The sequence below is a fragment of the Monoraphidium neglectum genome (genome assembly GCF_000611645.1).
Source record: "Monoraphidium neglectum strain SAG 48.87 unplaced genomic scaffold scaffold00286, whole genome shotgun sequence".
NCBI classification, from domain to species: domain Eukaryota; kingdom Viridiplantae; phylum Chlorophyta; class Chlorophyceae; order Sphaeropleales; family Selenastraceae; genus Monoraphidium; species Monoraphidium neglectum.
In genome coordinates, this window is record NW_014013342.1 from 11714 (window position 1) to 28863 (window position 17150).

General features: G+C 63.8%; 5 protein-coding genes across 5 annotated transcripts in view; 2 read left to right on the top strand and 3 right to left on the bottom strand.

Annotated features, from left to right (window-relative positions):
- The window catches only part of MNEG_2512 (WD repeat-containing protein 19), a gene marked incomplete at both ends in the record, with an annotated part of 10973 nt that extends 7746 nt beyond the window's left edge, over positions 1-3227 (top strand). The window contains 7 exons of the mRNA XM_014049007.1: positions 342-422; positions 575-682; positions 875-1135; positions 1504-1706; positions 2172-2285; positions 2564-2743; positions 3029-3227. Of these exons, the coding sequence (XP_013904461.1) occupies positions 342-422; positions 575-682; positions 875-1135; positions 1504-1706; positions 2172-2285; positions 2564-2743; positions 3029-3227 (1146 nt within the window). The remainder of the gene's footprint in view (positions 1-341; positions 423-574; positions 683-874; positions 1136-1503; positions 1707-2171; positions 2286-2563; positions 2744-3028) is intronic.
- Positions 3228-3677: 450 nt separating this feature from the next.
- Positions 3678-5431, bottom strand: MNEG_2513 (tRNA(Ile)-lysidine synthase; the record flags this gene model as incomplete). The annotated part of the gene is made up of 3 exons (XM_014049008.1): positions 3678-4517; positions 4738-5064; positions 5255-5431. 3 exons carry the CDS (start codon positions 5429-5431, stop codon positions 3678-3680), a joined length of 1344 nt encoding a protein of 447 aa, XP_013904462.1.
- A 77-nt stretch (positions 5432-5508) lies between these two features.
- Positions 5509-8445, top strand: MNEG_2514 (hypothetical protein; the record flags this gene model as incomplete). Its single annotated transcript, XM_014049009.1, has 6 exons — positions 5509-5548; positions 6730-6881; positions 7105-7206; positions 7415-7516; positions 7672-7740; positions 8002-8445. 6 exons carry the CDS (start codon positions 5509-5511, stop codon positions 8443-8445), a joined length of 909 nt encoding a protein of 302 aa, XP_013904463.1.
- A 1063-nt stretch (positions 8446-9508) lies between these two features.
- MNEG_2515 (hypothetical protein) lies at positions 9509-14820 on the bottom strand (the record flags this gene model as incomplete). Its single annotated transcript, XM_014049010.1, has 11 exons — positions 9509-9570; positions 9767-10034; positions 10295-10425; positions 10721-10858; positions 11088-11236; positions 11418-11664; positions 12068-12197; positions 12467-12554; positions 12862-13015; positions 13255-13814; positions 14729-14820. The coding sequence occupies 11 exons, from the start codon at positions 14818-14820 to the stop codon at positions 9509-9511; spliced, it is 2019 nt and encodes a 672-aa protein (XP_013904464.1).
- A 329-nt stretch (positions 14821-15149) lies between these two features.
- MNEG_2516 (hypothetical protein) lies at positions 15150-17078 on the bottom strand (the record flags this gene model as incomplete). The annotated part of the gene is made up of 3 exons (XM_014049011.1): positions 15150-15365; positions 15951-16344; positions 16789-17078. The coding sequence occupies 3 exons, from the start codon at positions 17076-17078 to the stop codon at positions 15150-15152; spliced, it is 900 nt and encodes a 299-aa protein (XP_013904465.1).
- Between the last annotated feature and the right edge of the window lie 72 nt (positions 17079-17150).

A 17150-nucleotide genomic window follows, 5' to 3' on the forward strand; every position in this document is an offset into this window, starting at 1 on the left:
CCGCCGCGGCGGCCGCGGTCGCGCGGCACTGCCTGGCGGCGGGCGACCACCGGGCGGCGGTGGAGTTCCTGCTGCTTGCGGGGGAGATGGACCAGGTGGCTGGGGGCGCCGCAGGTTTTGTGCCTGTCTGCATTCCGGCCATGGGTAGACCCCATGCTGGGGGCCGGCTACACATGAAGGGCCTCGCTGGCCCTGCGTGTGTGGGGACCCAGAGGGATGTAGTGAGTTCGCACCTGCAGCTGCGACCGTCAATGTCAGGTGCTGCCAGCCTGATCCTTACTCGATTCTAAGTCGTCGTGAGCAATTCTTGCACATCGGCCCGCTCTTTCGTTTGACCCCAGGCCTTTGACGTCGCATCGTCGCGGGGCCACATGGACACGTTTGCGTCGCTCGTGGCGGCCAGCGCGTCTGCGCAGGGCGAGGTGCGCCGCGGGGCGTCCTTGCGCATCATCACCCCTGACATGCCCGACAGACAATGTTCGCTTGCGCTGTTGTGTGCGATCACTTCGCATGGGGCCGCCGTCTTGTCGCCCATATGACCATGCAACGCTTCGTACCCGCGACCCCCACCCAGGTGGAGCGGATCGCCGCGTACTACGAGCAGCGCGGGGAGCTGGAGCAGGCGGGCGACATGTGGGCGCGCGCGGAGCAGCCTGACAAGGCGCTGCGCCTGTACCTGGCGGTGAGGGCGCCTGGGTGGGCTCGCGGATCCCGGGATCCTTGCATTGCAAAGCAGGCTTGTTTGGTTGCGCTGAGGCATTTTATACAAGCTTGTGCAAGCGCCGCCTACATCACGCCGGCCTGCATGCTGCGTGTGAAACGGCCCGTTGAGTGCCGCTGGCATAAGGCGCGGCGCCGGACGCCCGCATCACAGGTTGGCGGGGTGGCGGCGGCGAACAAGGCGATTGCCCTGGTTGAAGCTCGCGGCGGCGACGCTGTCCTCGCCGAGAGGGTTCTGGCATTCATTGACGGCGGCGCCGGCACGAGCGGAGTCGCTGGCGCTGGGGGCGGCGGCGGGGGCGGCGGCAGCCTGGAGGAGGGTCCTCGGGAAGAGCTGCGCTTCAGGCTCCACGTGGCGCTGGGGCGGCCTGCGGAGGCAGGGCGCGCGGCGTTGGAGCTGGCACGCATCGAGCAGGTGGGCCCGCGCGGCAGAGCACGCGCCCGTGGTGGGGTCTTGGGGGCATTCCATACAGGTGGCTCGTTTCAGGCACCCTCCGAGATCCTGGCGCTTTTAGAAAAGCATGCTGCAGACCCTGACCATCTCCCTTGGATGCCTTGACTGCCTCAAGGATCCGTGTCTGACGCGCAAACCCCAAGTTGCCCCGTACAGCAGTGCCTGTCCAGCTGCTGTCGCCCCTCCCGCCCATACCTAGCCGTGTGTGCTAGCTGGCCAGTTCTGAATCGCCTGACCAGACCGTCCTGCGACAGCCACATTCGTCCTTGATCCTTACAATGAAGCCCGTGGATGTAAACAATTCAACCCATGCGAACCCACCCTTTCAGGAGGACGGAAACTACAGAGTGGCGCACTCCAAGCTGCTGCGCGCCGTCAGGCAGCTGCGCAACCTCGGGGCCCGCCCCCCGCGCGACCTTCTGGCGGCGCTGCTGCTGCTGCACAGCTACGTGCTGGTCAAGAGCCTGGCTGCGCGCGACGACCACATGGGGGCGGCGCGGATGCTCGCGCGCGTCACGCGCAGCATCAGCAGGTGTGGGTCAGGATTAGGGTTGTTACATTGTGGTGCGGGGGCATGCAGGATGCACGTGGCTTTGTTTGTGAGCGCGCATGTGCTTGTGAGTGTGTGTGTGTATGTGTGCGCACGCACACACACGTGTGTGTGTGTGTGTGTGTGTGCACGCGTGCACGCGCACAATATGCACGCCTGCACGTGTATGTGCATGTTGAGTTGCGCGCACATGCGTTTATTCGCGGGTTGGGCTGCACCCCGAATGGAGCCCATTGTGCACAAGCGCCCGTTGTGCATGACATGTGCCTACATGCGGGTCAAGCACCAGCCGCCGCGGCGATATGTGATGCTGGATGCACACGAGGCAAGTGGTGACTTTTGGCCTGAAGTCCCAACCAAATGCCTGACGAGACGCCGACGGCTGTTCCAGCTTTGGAGCATACGACCTCGTTCACACGCAACCGGTCCTCCATGGCCGCCACCCAGGTTCCCCAAGCACGTGGTGCCGATCCTGACATCAGCGGTGATCGAGTGCCAGAGGGCCGGGCTCAAGGCCACCGCCTTTGAGTGCGCCGCCACGCTCATGCGGCCAGAGTACAGGTGGGGGGTGAGAGGGGGGAATGCAGGGCTGGCTCTGGGTGGCCGGTCGGGGCTACGGCTGCACAAAGAATGGCATTCCTGCAGTCGTCGCAGACAAAATTCTTTTGCGCACAAGGGAGGAAAGGCCGTGCCTGCATGCACACACTTTGTCTAGCATGCACACATAGCACAAAAGCCCTGACAAAGGAGAGCCGGGCCACTGGACAGAGAGTGCTTTCGCCCACCCAACCCAGCTTCCGCCCTATGTGCACCCTCTCCCTTCTCCACCAAACCCTCAGGTCCCAGGTGTCTGAGCGCTACCGCAAAAAGGTGGAGCTCGTGGTCCGCAAGCCCGACAGGGGCGAGGAGCCGCCGCCCCCGCTCGCGCCCTGCCCTTTCTGCGGGCTGCCTGGCCCAGAGTGCGACCTTGTGTGCATCAGCTGCCAGGGAGTCATCCCCTTTGACGTGGCCACTGGTGGGTGCGGGGCCCGGCGGGGTAGAAGCTGGCTGGCTGGGGCGCGCAGCGGCTGTCATCCCAAGTCGCGAGAGCGGAGGGAGGGTGGCAACGCGGAGGGTGGTGCGTGCGGCAACTACTTGCTTGCTTGCTGCTGCCTGGAATCGCGCGCTCCTCCCACGCTCGGCAACGTACGTTACTCACTCCATATGTTTGATGAGTCAAAACGTCGCGACCACGCCACCCCGGCAGGCAACCGGATGTCACTCGACGACTGGTGCGAGTGCCCTGCATGTCGATTCCCTTGCAGCGGCAGCGCCATTCGCGCCATCTTGGCGGCCGAGGGCGCCTGCCCCATGTGCTGCGAGCGCGTCGCGCCTGAGGCTGTGGTGCGGCTGGCAGCGGCAGAGGCGCAGCAGCGGGCCGAGGAGATGGGGGCGCTCGGGGCGGCGGCGGCGGTGGGGCCGGTCGCAGGGGGTGGGGGCCTACGGGTGGCGGATTCTGGGTGATGTACGCTCTCTGGCAGGTGGCGGCGGCGACGGCTTGCGTTGTTTGTGCTCCTGATGCCCTCCTATAGCGCAATGGTTGTATAGGTATTGTCTGGGGTCACCTGATGAGTTACATGAGCTGGGCAGGTCACATTCACCAAAGTCAGTACAGCTCAGGGGCAGGCAAGGCACCGGGTGTGGCTGAACCACCCAGGCTTGTGCTCAGTGCGTCCCGATGTGCTGCAAAAGGAGTGGCACAGTTGTCCCGGCCACGAATAGGGGTTGAGGCTGCCTGGGATGGGCATGCCTAGCGGCCAATAGAAACAGAGTGCACGGCATGCGCCGCAAGCTGCGGCGCTGGCGCTGACCAGTAGACAGTGGGGCAGGCACGAGTGAAGCAAACACGCGACAGCTGGATGCATAATGAGGGAAGCGTGTGAAGAGGACAGTGGTCCATCAAAATCGAAAAAATCACCTGGCAGATACCTTCTTGCTGTGAGGCGGCGCCAGATCAGCAAGGCCGGCGCGGCTGCGCCACACAGTGGCAACAGGAGGGTCCGCGCTGCGTGCCTCCCCTGGCTCAGCCCCTGCCGCATGCGCGACACCCTCGCCCTCGGCCCGGCACCTGCCACGCAGCAGCAGCAGGGGACCCTGCACCACCAGCTCGCCGCCCCCCCTCAGGGTGCTGCTCCTGCTGCCGCTCGCTGCGTCCAACAGGCGCCGCGCCTCCTCCACCAACTCAAACGTGGGCGCGGAGCCCATGTGCCCGCGCAACCACAGCAGCAGCGCCCGCCGCTGCATTGCTTTGTGACCGGTCAGCAGGTGGGCCCGGTCAAGGGCGCCATCGACGCCCGAACAGACTTCGCAGCAGCAGGCGCCGCTGCTGCCGCTGCGACTGGCACTGTCCCGAGTGCTGCATCCGCCGCTGGCGCCCTCCTCGCCGCTGTCCTCTGCGCGTTCGCGCTGCAAACGGCTGCCATCCTCAACGGTGCATACTTCCATGGCCCGCGACGGGCCAGCCCCCTGCAGGGCCACGCTCGCCTGCGGCCGCCGCCGCAGCGGCCGCCGCGGCGGCCACGGTTCGCCCGCCGCCGCCGCTTGCGCGGCGCGCACGGCCGCCAGCTCGCGCGCCTGCAGCAGCAGCTTCCGGGCGGCTTCCTCGAGGAACTCCACGTCAGCCCCCAGCGCCTCTGCCAACGAGGCCATGTGCTCCACCGCGCGCGAGTTGATGCTCCCCATGATAGGCAGGATGCGGTGGCGCACCGCGTTGCGCGCTATCCGGACGTCGTAGTTTGTGGGGTCCTCCCAGGGCTGGAAAAGTTGGAGGTAGCAGCGAGGACGCGTGAGGAGGGCGAGGGGAGCGGGAGGTTGGAGGCGCACACAAGAGGGGGCGCGCTCCTCACCACAAGCTGCTCTGCAAAGAGGATGACCCGACCAGCACCACGCGTAGGGTCACTCCAATGCTGCCACGCCGCAGTGGGGGACTGGGTCTGAACACTGCCGCAGCTGCACGCGCTGTTGCCCCCCCCACCACCACCTCCCTCACCCCGAGTTGGCGCCGGCGGCACTCCTCCCCGGTCCGCTCCCGCGTGACGTCCAGCAGCGGCCGCACTAGCACCAGCTTCCCGCCGCTGCCGCCCAAGTCGTCGCCCCCGCCGCTGCGGCCCTCGGCCGGCACGCCGCCCAGCGGCCGCTGCCACCGCATTGAGGCCAGGCCGGCCGTGCCTGTGCCGCGCATCATGTTGAGCAGCATTGTCTCCGCGCGGTCGGTGGCGGTGTGGCCGACAGCGACGTGGCTGCAGCCGGCCTTGCGCGCGAGGCGCTCGAGGGCGCCGTAGCGCCACTCGCGCGCGATGCCCTGGTGGGGAGCCGATGCAGGGCGAGGGTCTAGGCCTGTCAAAGGTGGTTGAGGCGCACGGACAGCCCTCGCCTCATCCCGCCTGGCCATGACCATAGCTTCACACGCCACAGAGAGCCTCAAGGGGGGCGTGCTCTCAACCCTCTGGCGCCCGGGCGCATTGCAGACGGCAGCCATGACATCGCCGCACCTCGTTGGTTGGGGCTGCATCTGCCACCTCCTGGAAGCACTCGAGGCCCCTCTCGGCCGCCCACCGCCCCACGTAGGCGGCGCAGGCCGCTGAGTCGGCGCGGATGCGGTGGTCGCAGTGGCCGACCGACAGCCGCACGCCCAGGTGGGGGGTCAGGTCGAGCAGGAGCTGCGCCATGCAGAGCGAGTCCTGCGCGGCGGTTGCCGCACAAATGCCGTGCGTTGCGGCGCAGGCTGTAAGCTTTTTTTGACCGCATGCTGTCGGACCGCTTCTTGCCAAACAGCATGCAGCGCAGTGCGTCTGGAGGTCGCATTTGCACAAAAACATCAGACAGCGCCCAAGTGGCCACGGTCACTGCTCAGCCGCCGCTACGCAGGCGTTGTTGCTTACCTGCCCGCCTGAAACAGCCACCAGTACATGCGTGCCTCGTGGAAGCAGCTGATGCATTCTGATAGCCCTCTGCACCTCCGCATGCAGGCTACTCCATGGCGATTCCCGGTCGTTCGCCGCTACGCGCCAGCGGCTTACACGGCGCACCACAGCAGCGCGCGTGGTCGGCGCCGCGTGCCCTGCGTCCCCTGTGTTTGCTGCGTCCGCTGCGCCCGCTGCCTCCGCTTCGAAGTTCGCAGCGGCCTGCTGAGCCCTAGTATATATTTTAGGCTGCCGCCAGGCAGCCCGCGACACGCGGGCTGCCGCGCCGCGCATCGAGCTGGCGGCGCTGCCCACTGCAGGCTGATTGATGATCATTATCACGATCCATTAAATACCATTATATGTACTTGAAAGTCGGGTCAAGCAAACCTTTGTTGCGATCTGGTGTCACCCGGTTTGGCCTGCTAAATCCAGCTGACTGCTCTTGACAAACACCGCACCACGAAGCCAGTGCATTCAGGATCGAATAGGCATAGCAACATACAGTACCTCGCTGGTATCTAAGTCAGATCACTGCTTTTGAACTCTGGTCCACGGTGTATGTTTCGGTGGCGGTCGCACGATCGTTTGTGTGCAGGCCACAGGCGCAATTACACGAGTCTCTCAGGCCTATATCGCATCACGGACGCCACAACATGGCAAATGGTGGCAGGAACCCGCTGCTGCTGACGGCGCACGTGGCATGCTTGGCGTTGCTGTCGCTGCCACGATACGCAATAGCGGTCACGACCAGCAACACCACGGCATCAAGCAATAGCACGACGGCCAGCATCACAACCGCCAACGCCATCATCAGCATCGCACAGTGCCGATGGAATGTGAATCGGCGCACGTGCGACCTGTCTGGAGGTGATTGCGCTCCCGACACCACCCCGACCACCTCTCCCGTTTTGGCTTGCTCCTGCTGCAAAGCAATTACCAGCAGGCAGCTTTCTATTCGTACACTCACTCGTCAGAACTTGCCTGCCCTGCTGAATGGTGGCTGCTGGCCTCTCTTCTGTCAGACTACTACAAACACGCATGCCACACCACCCCTTGACCAGGATACCTCCTGGCCGCCTTTGCCGGCGACAAGACCCAGAACAGCTACGCCAAGGGGCTGCTGCGCTCAGAGGCGGTAGAGCTGGCCTGCAACCAGCGAGCGACCAACACCACCTGCGGGGCCGACGCCCGCTGCGCCTTTGACGCAACCAAGGTGTGCATCACGCACCCCGGCACCCACGCGCTGGCACATTGCACGCAATCAGGGGGTTGCCTCGCAACATCATCTTGCAAAGAGCAAAGTTTTGCGCCCCTCACCCTCTAAGGTGCCTTATGCGGGCACGCCCAAGCCAGAACACACACCCATCCAGCCAAGCCAAGTTTCTGCACGCCTGAATTTTCACACCCCCCCCCCCGCCGGCTGGCCACCTGCGCAGTCCCCCGCCTGCCGCTCCAACCCCATCAAGGCCAGCGCATCCCTCCAGGCCACCTACCTCTGCCCCGGCTCCATCGCAGCCACCTACATCCCATGCACCTGGGTGAGGGCGCCTCGCACACAGGCCGGCCACGCAGCTCGCGCTGCAGTTGGCTGCACTCCTGCACATGGCGGTCACCCCAGCCCAAGCCGGCGACCTGATGGGCCTGCACATCGGCCCACGACGTCCGCTGAAAACGCGCGTCGCCGACTCAGCCAAGCCTCTGACGCACGGTGACGTCACCCCCGCCTGCGCGCCGCCCTCCCGTCAGGCAACCAGCGCCGCGGCGTGCGCCGCCGCCGGCAACTGCACATGGTCGGCGGCCAACACCACCTGCAGGCACAGGGCGGTCGCCGCTATGGACGCCGGGCAGGTGGGTCAGGGGGTCCATTGCCTCCTCAACCCTGCAGCCTCCACCTGCCTAATGGTACCCAAACGACCTGCCCATTCCTCACCGCCCCCACCCCCCTACCCCGCCTCCTCAACCCCGTCCCAACCCTGCCAATCGCCCACCCCCAACACCACCAGCTGGAGGAGTATACCGTAGAGCTGGCCGCGCTGCAGACCAGTATTTATGGAGAGTGCCCCGGCTTCACGGTGCGACAATGCATCCGGCCTCATGCGCGCAGCATCGGCTGCATGGAATCGCACTGATCAATGCGCCACGCAACCCTGCTTGGTGTCTGCGCGAGTGCATCTGCTTTGTGCGCCATGCAGGGGCGCGGGCCACGGTCGGCAAGGCCAAGCAGCTCGTCCATCTGACCCGGTCATGGCCGCATCTTGGCACCATCAATGCGAGCGCACGGCGTCAATCTCATCCCGATGTAAAACTATGTGCGACCACAACCCTTGTCACAGGCGTTTGCAGCCTATGCCGCCGCCTGCACGGACATGAGCACAGAAACCACGCAGGACTTCTGCAACACCTTCAACTTCTGCATCTGGGCGGGCAGCCAGTGCTCCCCAACCGCCCTCGCGCTGGTCACACAAGTGTTCAATGCGCGCGATGGCGACGCGACGACCGACGCCGCCAGCGCGTGCGCGGGAGTTCGGACATTGGCGGGGTGCGTGGCGGCTGGGGAGGAGATCGCGCTGAACTCGACACTCGTGGCGGCGGTGGCGTCTTGGAACGTGAGCGTCGCCGCGGGGGGCGCCTCGATGCTCATCGACGACACTTACAACGTGCCCACCACCACCACCGGCGGGGTGCGCATCGTCAGGGGCGCCGCCGCGACGTCGCGCCCCGGGCGCGCGGCCGCGCTCGGCGGCGTCCTGTTCTTCTTTGCTGCTGCGCTCTTGTGAGTGGATCTGTTCTGACCATTTAATACGCCCCCTTCAAGAAATTGTCTAGCCCTTTTGACTTGCAGTGCCCCACGCAGCAGCATACCTCCCATGATTCCCGCCTGTATTGCGTACCCATCCCAACGCGGCTGCAACATGCCTGCCCCCACCCCTGATGGCCCCTGCAGTGTGCTGCGCCTCCTCGTGCCTGACGCCCTTGAATCCACTTGCGCTGTCCCTTCCCTGCGTGATGTGCCTGGCTCAATAAACGCACGCTGTTTGAATGCCTTCCGCCAAGCTGTGCCCTTTGGACGCTAGCAGCAAACCTACTTTTTTGTGCCTGTCACCGACATGATTTCTTGAGCCTGCCGCCAAGCCTCGTCTTGGCGCTGGCTCTTCACTTGCTGAAATGTCCCCTCCTGCCATGACCAGCTGCACGGCAGCTGCCTCACAGAGCACAAACGACGGCTCCGCAGAGAGTTTCCTTGCCTATTTGCAGTAATAAACGGTTGGTGCAGGGCCTTTATCTCATACTAAGACATGGTTACACCTGACCGCACACAGCGACAATAAAAGATTCAAAATAAATGCAGCGGTGCAGGAGTTCACACTGCTGATATTAAAGGCCAGTGGCAAAAGCTTGGGCCAGAGATACCTTGGTCATTAAACGCCTCAACAACGCAATGGTGTCAGTTCCAGGCAACAAGCAAGGCGGTGCACCTATTCGTGGCAGCATGTGCTATGCATGCGTGCCGCGCGTTTGCAGCGCTTATGCAACTTTGCAGGGAGGCTGGGGTGGGTGGGAAGTCTCCGCAAGTTGTGTTCGCGTTCAACTGCCATACACTGGCAGCGTGAGGAAGGAGTCAAGCCAGCCAAAAGCACCACAGGTGCCACCTTCCCAACAGAAGGTCGGCTCATTCAAACCGCCTGTCAGCATGCTGCAGGCTGCAGTCTGATCTCCCACACCGCCTGCGCGTGCGCGATTGCGTGTACAAGGGCTGTGTCTGTTCGAGACCAATGCCCCGCCAAGCTTGGGCAACGGATGCTGCGTCTGCGCCAGCTCCATTACCATGTGGCGAGGGCGTCAGTACCTGCCGTCACACTCAGCTGAGGTAAAAGTGGGCTTGACCATGGCAGCCAGAATGCCTGCAGGTTTTGGGGGGACAGGGAAGCTGGTCCATCTTGGTACACGGCTGTAAAGTAGAGCGCTCAATTTGCAGCTAATGGTGTGTCGATCGGGTCCGCCCCAACCCCTGAACAGGTGCCTGTCGCCTCACGGCGTTAATCACAGGATGAGCAACAGCCCACTCACAACGGAACCAAACACAACAATCATTCTCACCCGTGAAACCGCCGTTGTAATCGACGGCAACCTCGTTCTGCACGAAATTGGAGCGCACGTCTTCGTAGGCATCGGCGCCGTCGGGGCCGCCCACCAGCGCGCCGTATATGATGTGGGGGTTGGGCGAGCGGCTCTCCAGGTATTTGAATGAGCAGGGCACGCCAAGCCGCGGGCAGCTGGCCGCGCGGTGATGGGGCTGCTGCGGGGGCGTCGGGCCGTAGCCGACCACGAAGGAGCGCCCCGTGACGCCGCCAAGGATGTAGGCCAGCTGGCAGGGTTGGCCCGCGCGAGTGGATTTACGAGTCAGCGGAGCAGCTGATGATGCGGTCAAACTGAGCTGAGCTGGTGGTCACAGGAGCAGCTTATTTGGGCACGTCAGCAACTTGTCAGCCATGCGTAACAAAAGCCGAACCTTGGCAGCTTGTGCATTGCAGATTGTTATTGCGCCCCTGCTGCTGCACCCGTGGTTCCCCGCTGCATCTGCTGCAACCCCCATCGATGCCCGCACTCGCCTCGCCCCCCACGCACCTGGTTGTGCGCGAAGCAGTCGACGCGGCGCTCGAGGGCGGGGTCGCCTGCGCCCTTGGCGTATGTCTTCATGAGGAACAGCGCGTTGCCCACGTGCCTCAGGCTGCCCCAGGTCGTGCTGAACCCCAGCCCTGCGTGGTTGGGGGGGGGGGGTGGGCAGGGTGCATGGTCAGGGGCAGGTTTAGTGGGAGCGTCGCAACCGAGGAGAGCAGGCGGGCCGGGCTGGCTCATCAACAAGGTCGCTGCTCTGTAGTGTAAGCAGCACCTCCGTTGGTCAAATCCCAGCGTGAGCAACCTGCTGCTGAGCACCGCTTGCTGTAGTGATGTCGCGCCGCTTGAGCTGCAAATGCATGCACCCAAATGCACGCGTGCGCCACTGGCCTGCGCACGGCGTCGACTGCTGCAGTGCCTCTCAGTCCCGCGCACCTTTGGGCGTGCGCCTGATCCAGGGTCCCGTGTTCAGCCAGTCGTTGACAAAGGTCATCATGCGGGCCTTGTAGAAGGGGTCCTCAGGGAACCAGCGCGACAGGATCAGCACCGCTCCCCAGCTGTTGGAGTCCCAGTCTGCATGTTTGGGTGGCGCGCGAAGTTTGATTAGTGGGTCGAGACGCGTTTCTGTGCAAGCACAAAAATATTTGCAGAATGAAATTCATCAAGGAGGTGTGTAATCCGTAGTGGTGGCCATTTGCGGCTGTGGCCATTTGCGGCAGCATTGAACAGCCCAGTGTCTTGCATCACAGGTCAACGACCGTCCTTTGACCGCTCTGGCGCCACCCAGGCACCCCGCACCCACCATAACTGTCCCAAACTGGGTTCTGCAGGTGCTCCGTCCGCCAGTGCAGGCCGTAAAACTCCCGGGCGGCCTGCTTGTAGGAGGGGTTGCCGGTGCGCACGCCCAGCCAGATCGCCGCCCAAGCGAGGTCATCGTAATAGTTGCTCGACCTGAGTGGTGGTGTTGATGGCGTATGGTATAGTGTAGGGTGGCAGGCCGTGTGAGGCTCGCTTGCAGCAGCTTGCCTGAGGCAAGGCTGGCCCTCAGACCCCGAAGCCGAAGCGGATAGCCCAAGACGCGTGTGCGCCATGCGGGATGACATCACTCCGACACCGGCAGCCGTAAACACACCTGTAGAAGCTGGCGGCCTCAGGGATGGCGTCATGGTACAGGCCGCGGTACTTCACTGCGAACTGGTACGCCTTGAGGGCCGCGGCCAGCAGCCGGGCTGAATAGGCGGGGTCCACGTCGGCAAAGGCGACCGACGCGGCGCCCAGGGCCCCGGCCATCGCGGCGGTGACGTCAGAGCCGGGGCGGTCGGGGGTGAGGACGAAGACAGGGGTGGGCGGGACCTTGTCCTCGGGGCGCGTCCACGTGGCTGAGAGTTGGAAGCAGGGAGGGGTGGAGGTAGGGGCTTTGCTAGGGAAGGCTCAGCAGATAGGAAAGATGGGCCCATACTGGCTCAGACGTACTTTGGTCGGGGGGAGGGGCGAACAACAGGCAAGGATGGAGGGGAAGGATGTGGAGGTGCAGGGGTTTGCCCTCCCTCTTGCAACTCAGCAGGGTAGCATCTGCTGCCGAACCATGCAGTAATTCAAGACGCTCTGCTGCCTTTGGTGCAGCGTGCCACGGACCCGCAAGCAAGCTCCAACGTTCTCAATGCCAGCTGAACAATGCTGCCTGAACAACCCACCTTGAATTCAGCCGGCCTCTGCACCCCTTGCAACATTCAACACTACCCCCTCCCTGCCCGCCGTGTGTTCCAAGCCCATGATACTCACAGTGGTCTTCGTACCCGCTGCCAACCTGTCCAACAATCGTGGAGCCGTCCCCCACGCATTTGATGAAGTAATCTGTTGCCCATTTGATGTTGTCCAGGGCTGTTTCGTACTGCCTGGCCGCAACATAACCCTGCATGAAGGGAGCGACAACGGGGGTCCATGCGGATGGTCTTTGCATAACTGTGTGATCAAGTATCTGGGTTGCAGGTGTTGCAGGGCAGGACATTCCCATGACTTTGATGTCGGGCAGGGTTTGCAGTCAATTCTGGTTTTAAGCTTGACTGCAGCCTTTCACAGTTTCCATGACTGCCAGCCTGCGCACCCCTGCCTGGGCTCCGTGCGCCCCATCTGCCCCCGTCTCCCCAGGCACGTGTCCTGACCCGCCTCGCCCTGGCCCACCTCCTTGTATTCCAAAACAGACCACGCAAGCACGCCAGCGGTCCAGGCCATTGGCAAGTTGAATTTCACGTTGTCGCCCGCGTCATACCTGGTGTTTTGTGAGGGGGCAAACTGAGGTTTCGTGCCAGCAAGTGTGCACCCTGTGAGGCTGCAGCAGCTCAAGCACGGCCGCCGCAAAGCCAGGCAACCTGTGTGCCAGCAGGCCCCAGGCCGAGCCGGCGGCTGGGTAGGCAGAAGAGTTGCATGCCTGCAGGTGGTGGTCCCCTTAATTCCGCAATTCATTGCTGGGCGTGTGCCCCCTCGCAAACACGCGCGTCCTGTTGCGGCCTCTCGGCATCACGCGGCACCACCAGGAAACTTTGCTGGGTGACGAATCACGTAGCGTCACCACCCACCAGCCGCCGGTGACATCGCGGCCGTCGGGTGCGCGGTCCTGCAGGCCCGAGTCGCCGCGCCAGGAGATGCGGTTGCTGGGCGGCAGCTTCCCGCTGCGCTGGGCCTCGTAGAACAAGAAGGACAGGCTCAGCACGTCACCGTATGCAGGGTCACCTAAGTCCCAGCGGTGGGTGGGCGCGATTGACACGGTTGCGGTCTGCTGGGTGGGCGCGGCACGCATAACTGACAGCTCAGAAGCAGCCCCGCCCTTTGCGCGATGTGATCGCATCAGAGCGACGGGTTGCCGCGCGCAACGGTTGATGCAAACGCAGTGAGCTCCGCTGCAGCGGGGGCCGAGACTTGATCTGCACTCCAAGCGGCGGCCTGCGGAGAGCGGTTGCTATCAGACTCACCGTTGGGGGCCACACGAGCTGGGACCGGCGCGCGAGGTGCCAGAGCGCCCTTGCCGGCGATGCCCTTCCCAATGGAGCCCTTGCCGATCAAGCCCTTGCCAATGACAATGGCGCCCTTGCCGATCAAGCCTTTGCCAGTGGCGCCCTTGCCGATTAGGCCCTTGCCAGTAGCGCCCTTGCCGATCAGGCCCTTGCCAATGGAGCCCTTGCCGACCAAGCCCTTGCCGAAGGCACCCTTGCCACCCGGGCCAGTGACGATCAAGCCCTTCTCGCCCAGGCTCCTGTGAAAGGAGGTCTTGAGGGCCCCTCCCCAGCCGTCCCCGCTTTCCCGGCAGCTGTGGAAGTGCGCGTCGCTGCGGGTGCACTCATAGCCGTCAGGGCAGCAGGCGTCACGCCACGGCCCGTCGACACACCGCTTGCCGGGGCAAGCAGAGCCACGCGTGCCGCCGCATTGGTCCCCGGGTTTGAGCGGCGCGCCGCAGTCCGGGGCTGCGGCTATGGGGCGAGCTGCGAGGGCGGGCGGTGTGCGCGGAGGCGGTCGGAGACTGTGAAATATGTGCCTGCGAATGGCGATATTCAAGCAATCGCAGGTGAAATCGGCATCCTCACCTGCGGCCAACGCCACGTGGAGGGCTGCCAAGACCCAGATCAGATGGCAGGTCGCCGTTTTGGTCAAGCGCTGCTTTCCTGGCAATTCCAGGGGGTATATTGCATGCACAAGCGGTGATGCGTGGTGTGTGGAATCTTGCTATTGTGGGTGGTGCGGCAGAGGCGCGCAGGCGAGGCAGGAGTTGGCGTCGGCTGCATCAGGCTGCACGCAACCGGTCTACTGTACACTTCAGACTCTGTCGGTCTGGCCTCCCAGGCGCTGCTTGCAGTCGGGTGCAGCAGAGCGGCTCATCTTGTTGACACCAACTCACATCCTGATTCTCACCTGGTATCGCAAGTATCAAACCCATCAGCGGGGATCGAGTCGGATGGGGGACTGTGTTGGTGGGACTCGTGCCGCTTCCAGTATGATTGTTACATATACAAATTTTTCTTCTTGTACTTTTGAATGTGAACCTTGCCTTCCGAGCCGGTCTTGGTGACCAGTATCGGAAGGGCCGCCTTGGGCCATTTCCCGCCATCATTCGGTATGCGTGCCTGGCGGGTGACGAGCGCCTTCGTGCATTCGAATTGTGCCATTGATATGACGCAGGATCAAATAAGAGTGGCTAGGAGCTCCAAACCATCTTGAAGCTGTGGGCGCCCGTTTGTGTGTCGGCCGTTGCTGTCTTGCTGAAGCTACGACGGGATGTTGGCCTGCGATTTTGTGATTGGGTGTGCAATATGATAAGCACGATGAGCAGCCAAGTTTCAATCCCAATGCAGCTCGTGCTCCCCCACTTGGCAGTGGGAAACATCTGCACGACGATGAGAGGGCACGCAACGCGCCAGGTGAGTAGTGCATCCCAGCAGCGCGGAGCCTCACCTCCCAAACAGCGAGCCCCCATCCCCGTTGCTTGGAGCTGTCCCAGTGCCAAGCACGACCGCCTTGACGATCACACCGGCCGCTGTCAACATTGCAGGCCCCGCTCTTCCTCTCCCATATCCATGCTGCCTGCTGTTGTTGCCGACAGGCAGGAGGACGCAACCCGCCAGGCCACGCAGCTGCGCAGCGCTCGAGCGTTCGATTACAGCTCATCTTTGCACCAATCAATCTGCCAAGCACACCGTAAGAGGATCAAAAGTACAGAGGTTTGGTGCTCAGGTGCAACCCGCAGCAGCGGTTGGTAAACACCGGGAATGGTCAACTACAAGGAAGCAGCGGCGGCTTGCAAAACACCCGTCCACCACATGAACATCGCTTGAACAATGTGGACCGCCACATGCAACGTTTCACATTTGAATCGTCAGATAATGAGGCTCTTCGCAGCATCTGGCTGCTGCTGCCGCTGCTGCTGCTGCGCCGGCGGCCGCGCAGCCGCGCTGCCGGGCAGGATGAGGCCGCCCGGGCTGGTGGCCTTGTCAGCGCCTGCGCCCACCAGGCCCGCGGGCGCGGAGGGCATGGCTGCGACCCCGACGGCAGGGGCGGCTGTGATGAGGTACTTGCTCGCGGCAGCCTTGACCTGCGACAATGGCGGCAGGGGTAGGAGCAGCAAGGGCAGACTCAAACGGTCGGAAGCGCGGCAACAGAGGGCGTGCGAGGGCGTTGGGAGGCCTTGGCACGCGCTGAGCATGCTCAGCAGCGTGTGCCTTCACCGCACCCAATTGGCCTTGGCAACAACACAAGGGAAAGGCATGCCTCCGAAAAATGCTCACAACACAAACGCACGCAAGGGCTGGTGTGCCGCGGCCCCTCAGGAACAGCAAGTCAGTCAGGCCCTTTTGGGGCGTCTCAGTTCTCCAAGGTGAAAATGATAGGTTCTCATCCACGGGGATTGGCTCAGCCGCGCACGCGCACACAATGTCACCCACACAACCAAGCACGCCATGGGCTTGAGGCCAGCGCGCTATTCTGCACACAGCAGGCCGCACAGCCGTCCATCAAACCCTCCTCAGCCTGCGTCCTTGCGCCCATGCAGACGCATTCTCATGCTTGTGTTTGCAGGACCCAGCCAGCACACCCTGCCCATCGCCTCCGACAACGGAAGCACGCCCGCACACCAGCCCAACACCGCAAGGCACGCAGCCGCCCGCCGACCGACCCCCACCTTCTCCATGAAAGCGGCCGCATCCGGCTGGTTCGCCGCCTTCGCGCCGTCGATGTTCTGCTGCAGCAGGTCCATCAGCGGCACGTCGATCTCATTCGCCTCCGCCATTTCAATGATCATGGCCTTCTTGTCCGGCGACGTGAGCAGCTTCCGCATGCGCTCGACCGCCGTGCTGGTGGACGCGACCGCCTTATCGACCGCCTCCGCAGCCTCCTCCAGGTACTGCCTCAGCAGCTCCAGCTCAGCGAGCCGCTCCTCGGACTTCGCGGCGGCCGCGGCCGAGTCCTCGGCGGCGGCGCCGGCGGCGGAGACGAGGGCGGTCTTGGGGGCGTTGAAGCGCTCGGCGCCGATCATGGCGTCTAGCGCCTTGAAGAACGCGGGGGTGAGCTTGGGCCTGTTGTAAAGGACGGGAGGGGGGCGTGCCAGGCGGGGCTTAGGGCGAGTAGGGTGGTCCCAGCAGTCTGCGAGTCATCGCGACCTGTGTTGGCAAACTTTGACTGAGGGTGCAGGGTCTGTATTGGGACGCCGGTGGTGCTGCAGGCAGCCCTCAGCCTGCGGGCAACCCTGGAGCCTGGCCGCCGTGCTTGCTTTCGGCGCAGGGGGTGCTGGCCTGGCAAAGCATGGGATAGCTCGTGCTGCAGCAGCATACTCAGACCCCAAGCCGCGCAGCGTCCATGGCATAGTCATCCGCATGCGCGCTCGAGCATGTAGCATGCGTGTCGACGCGCACGCACACCCTCCGCGCACGCACACATACGCACACATACGCACACACATACACGAATGCACGCACACACAAAGAACCCCAGCCTCACCACAGAGTGTTCCAGGCACCCACCTGCAGCGCGCCACCTCGTATTCCATGTCCTCCGCATCCGAATTCAAAAAGTACTCCACCAGCTCGGACGGCTCGTCCGGCGGGCTGCGCTGGCTGCGCCGCAGCAGCACCTGCCGCCGGATGTCGTCCTTGGTGGCTGAGACGGCAGCGGCGAACTCCTGGTCCTTCTCCATCTGCTTGGCCATCATGCGGCGCTGGATGAGGCCCTCCTTGGGGGCACCCAGAAGGTTCTCAGGGTCCCAGGCCGTGGCCGCGCCGCCGCCCCCGCCTGGCGGGCCCATGCCGGGCATGCCGCCGCGGCCGCCAAAGGGGCTGGGCCCGCCGCCGCGGCGAGCCAGGACGCGGACGGAGGCGCGGCGGGG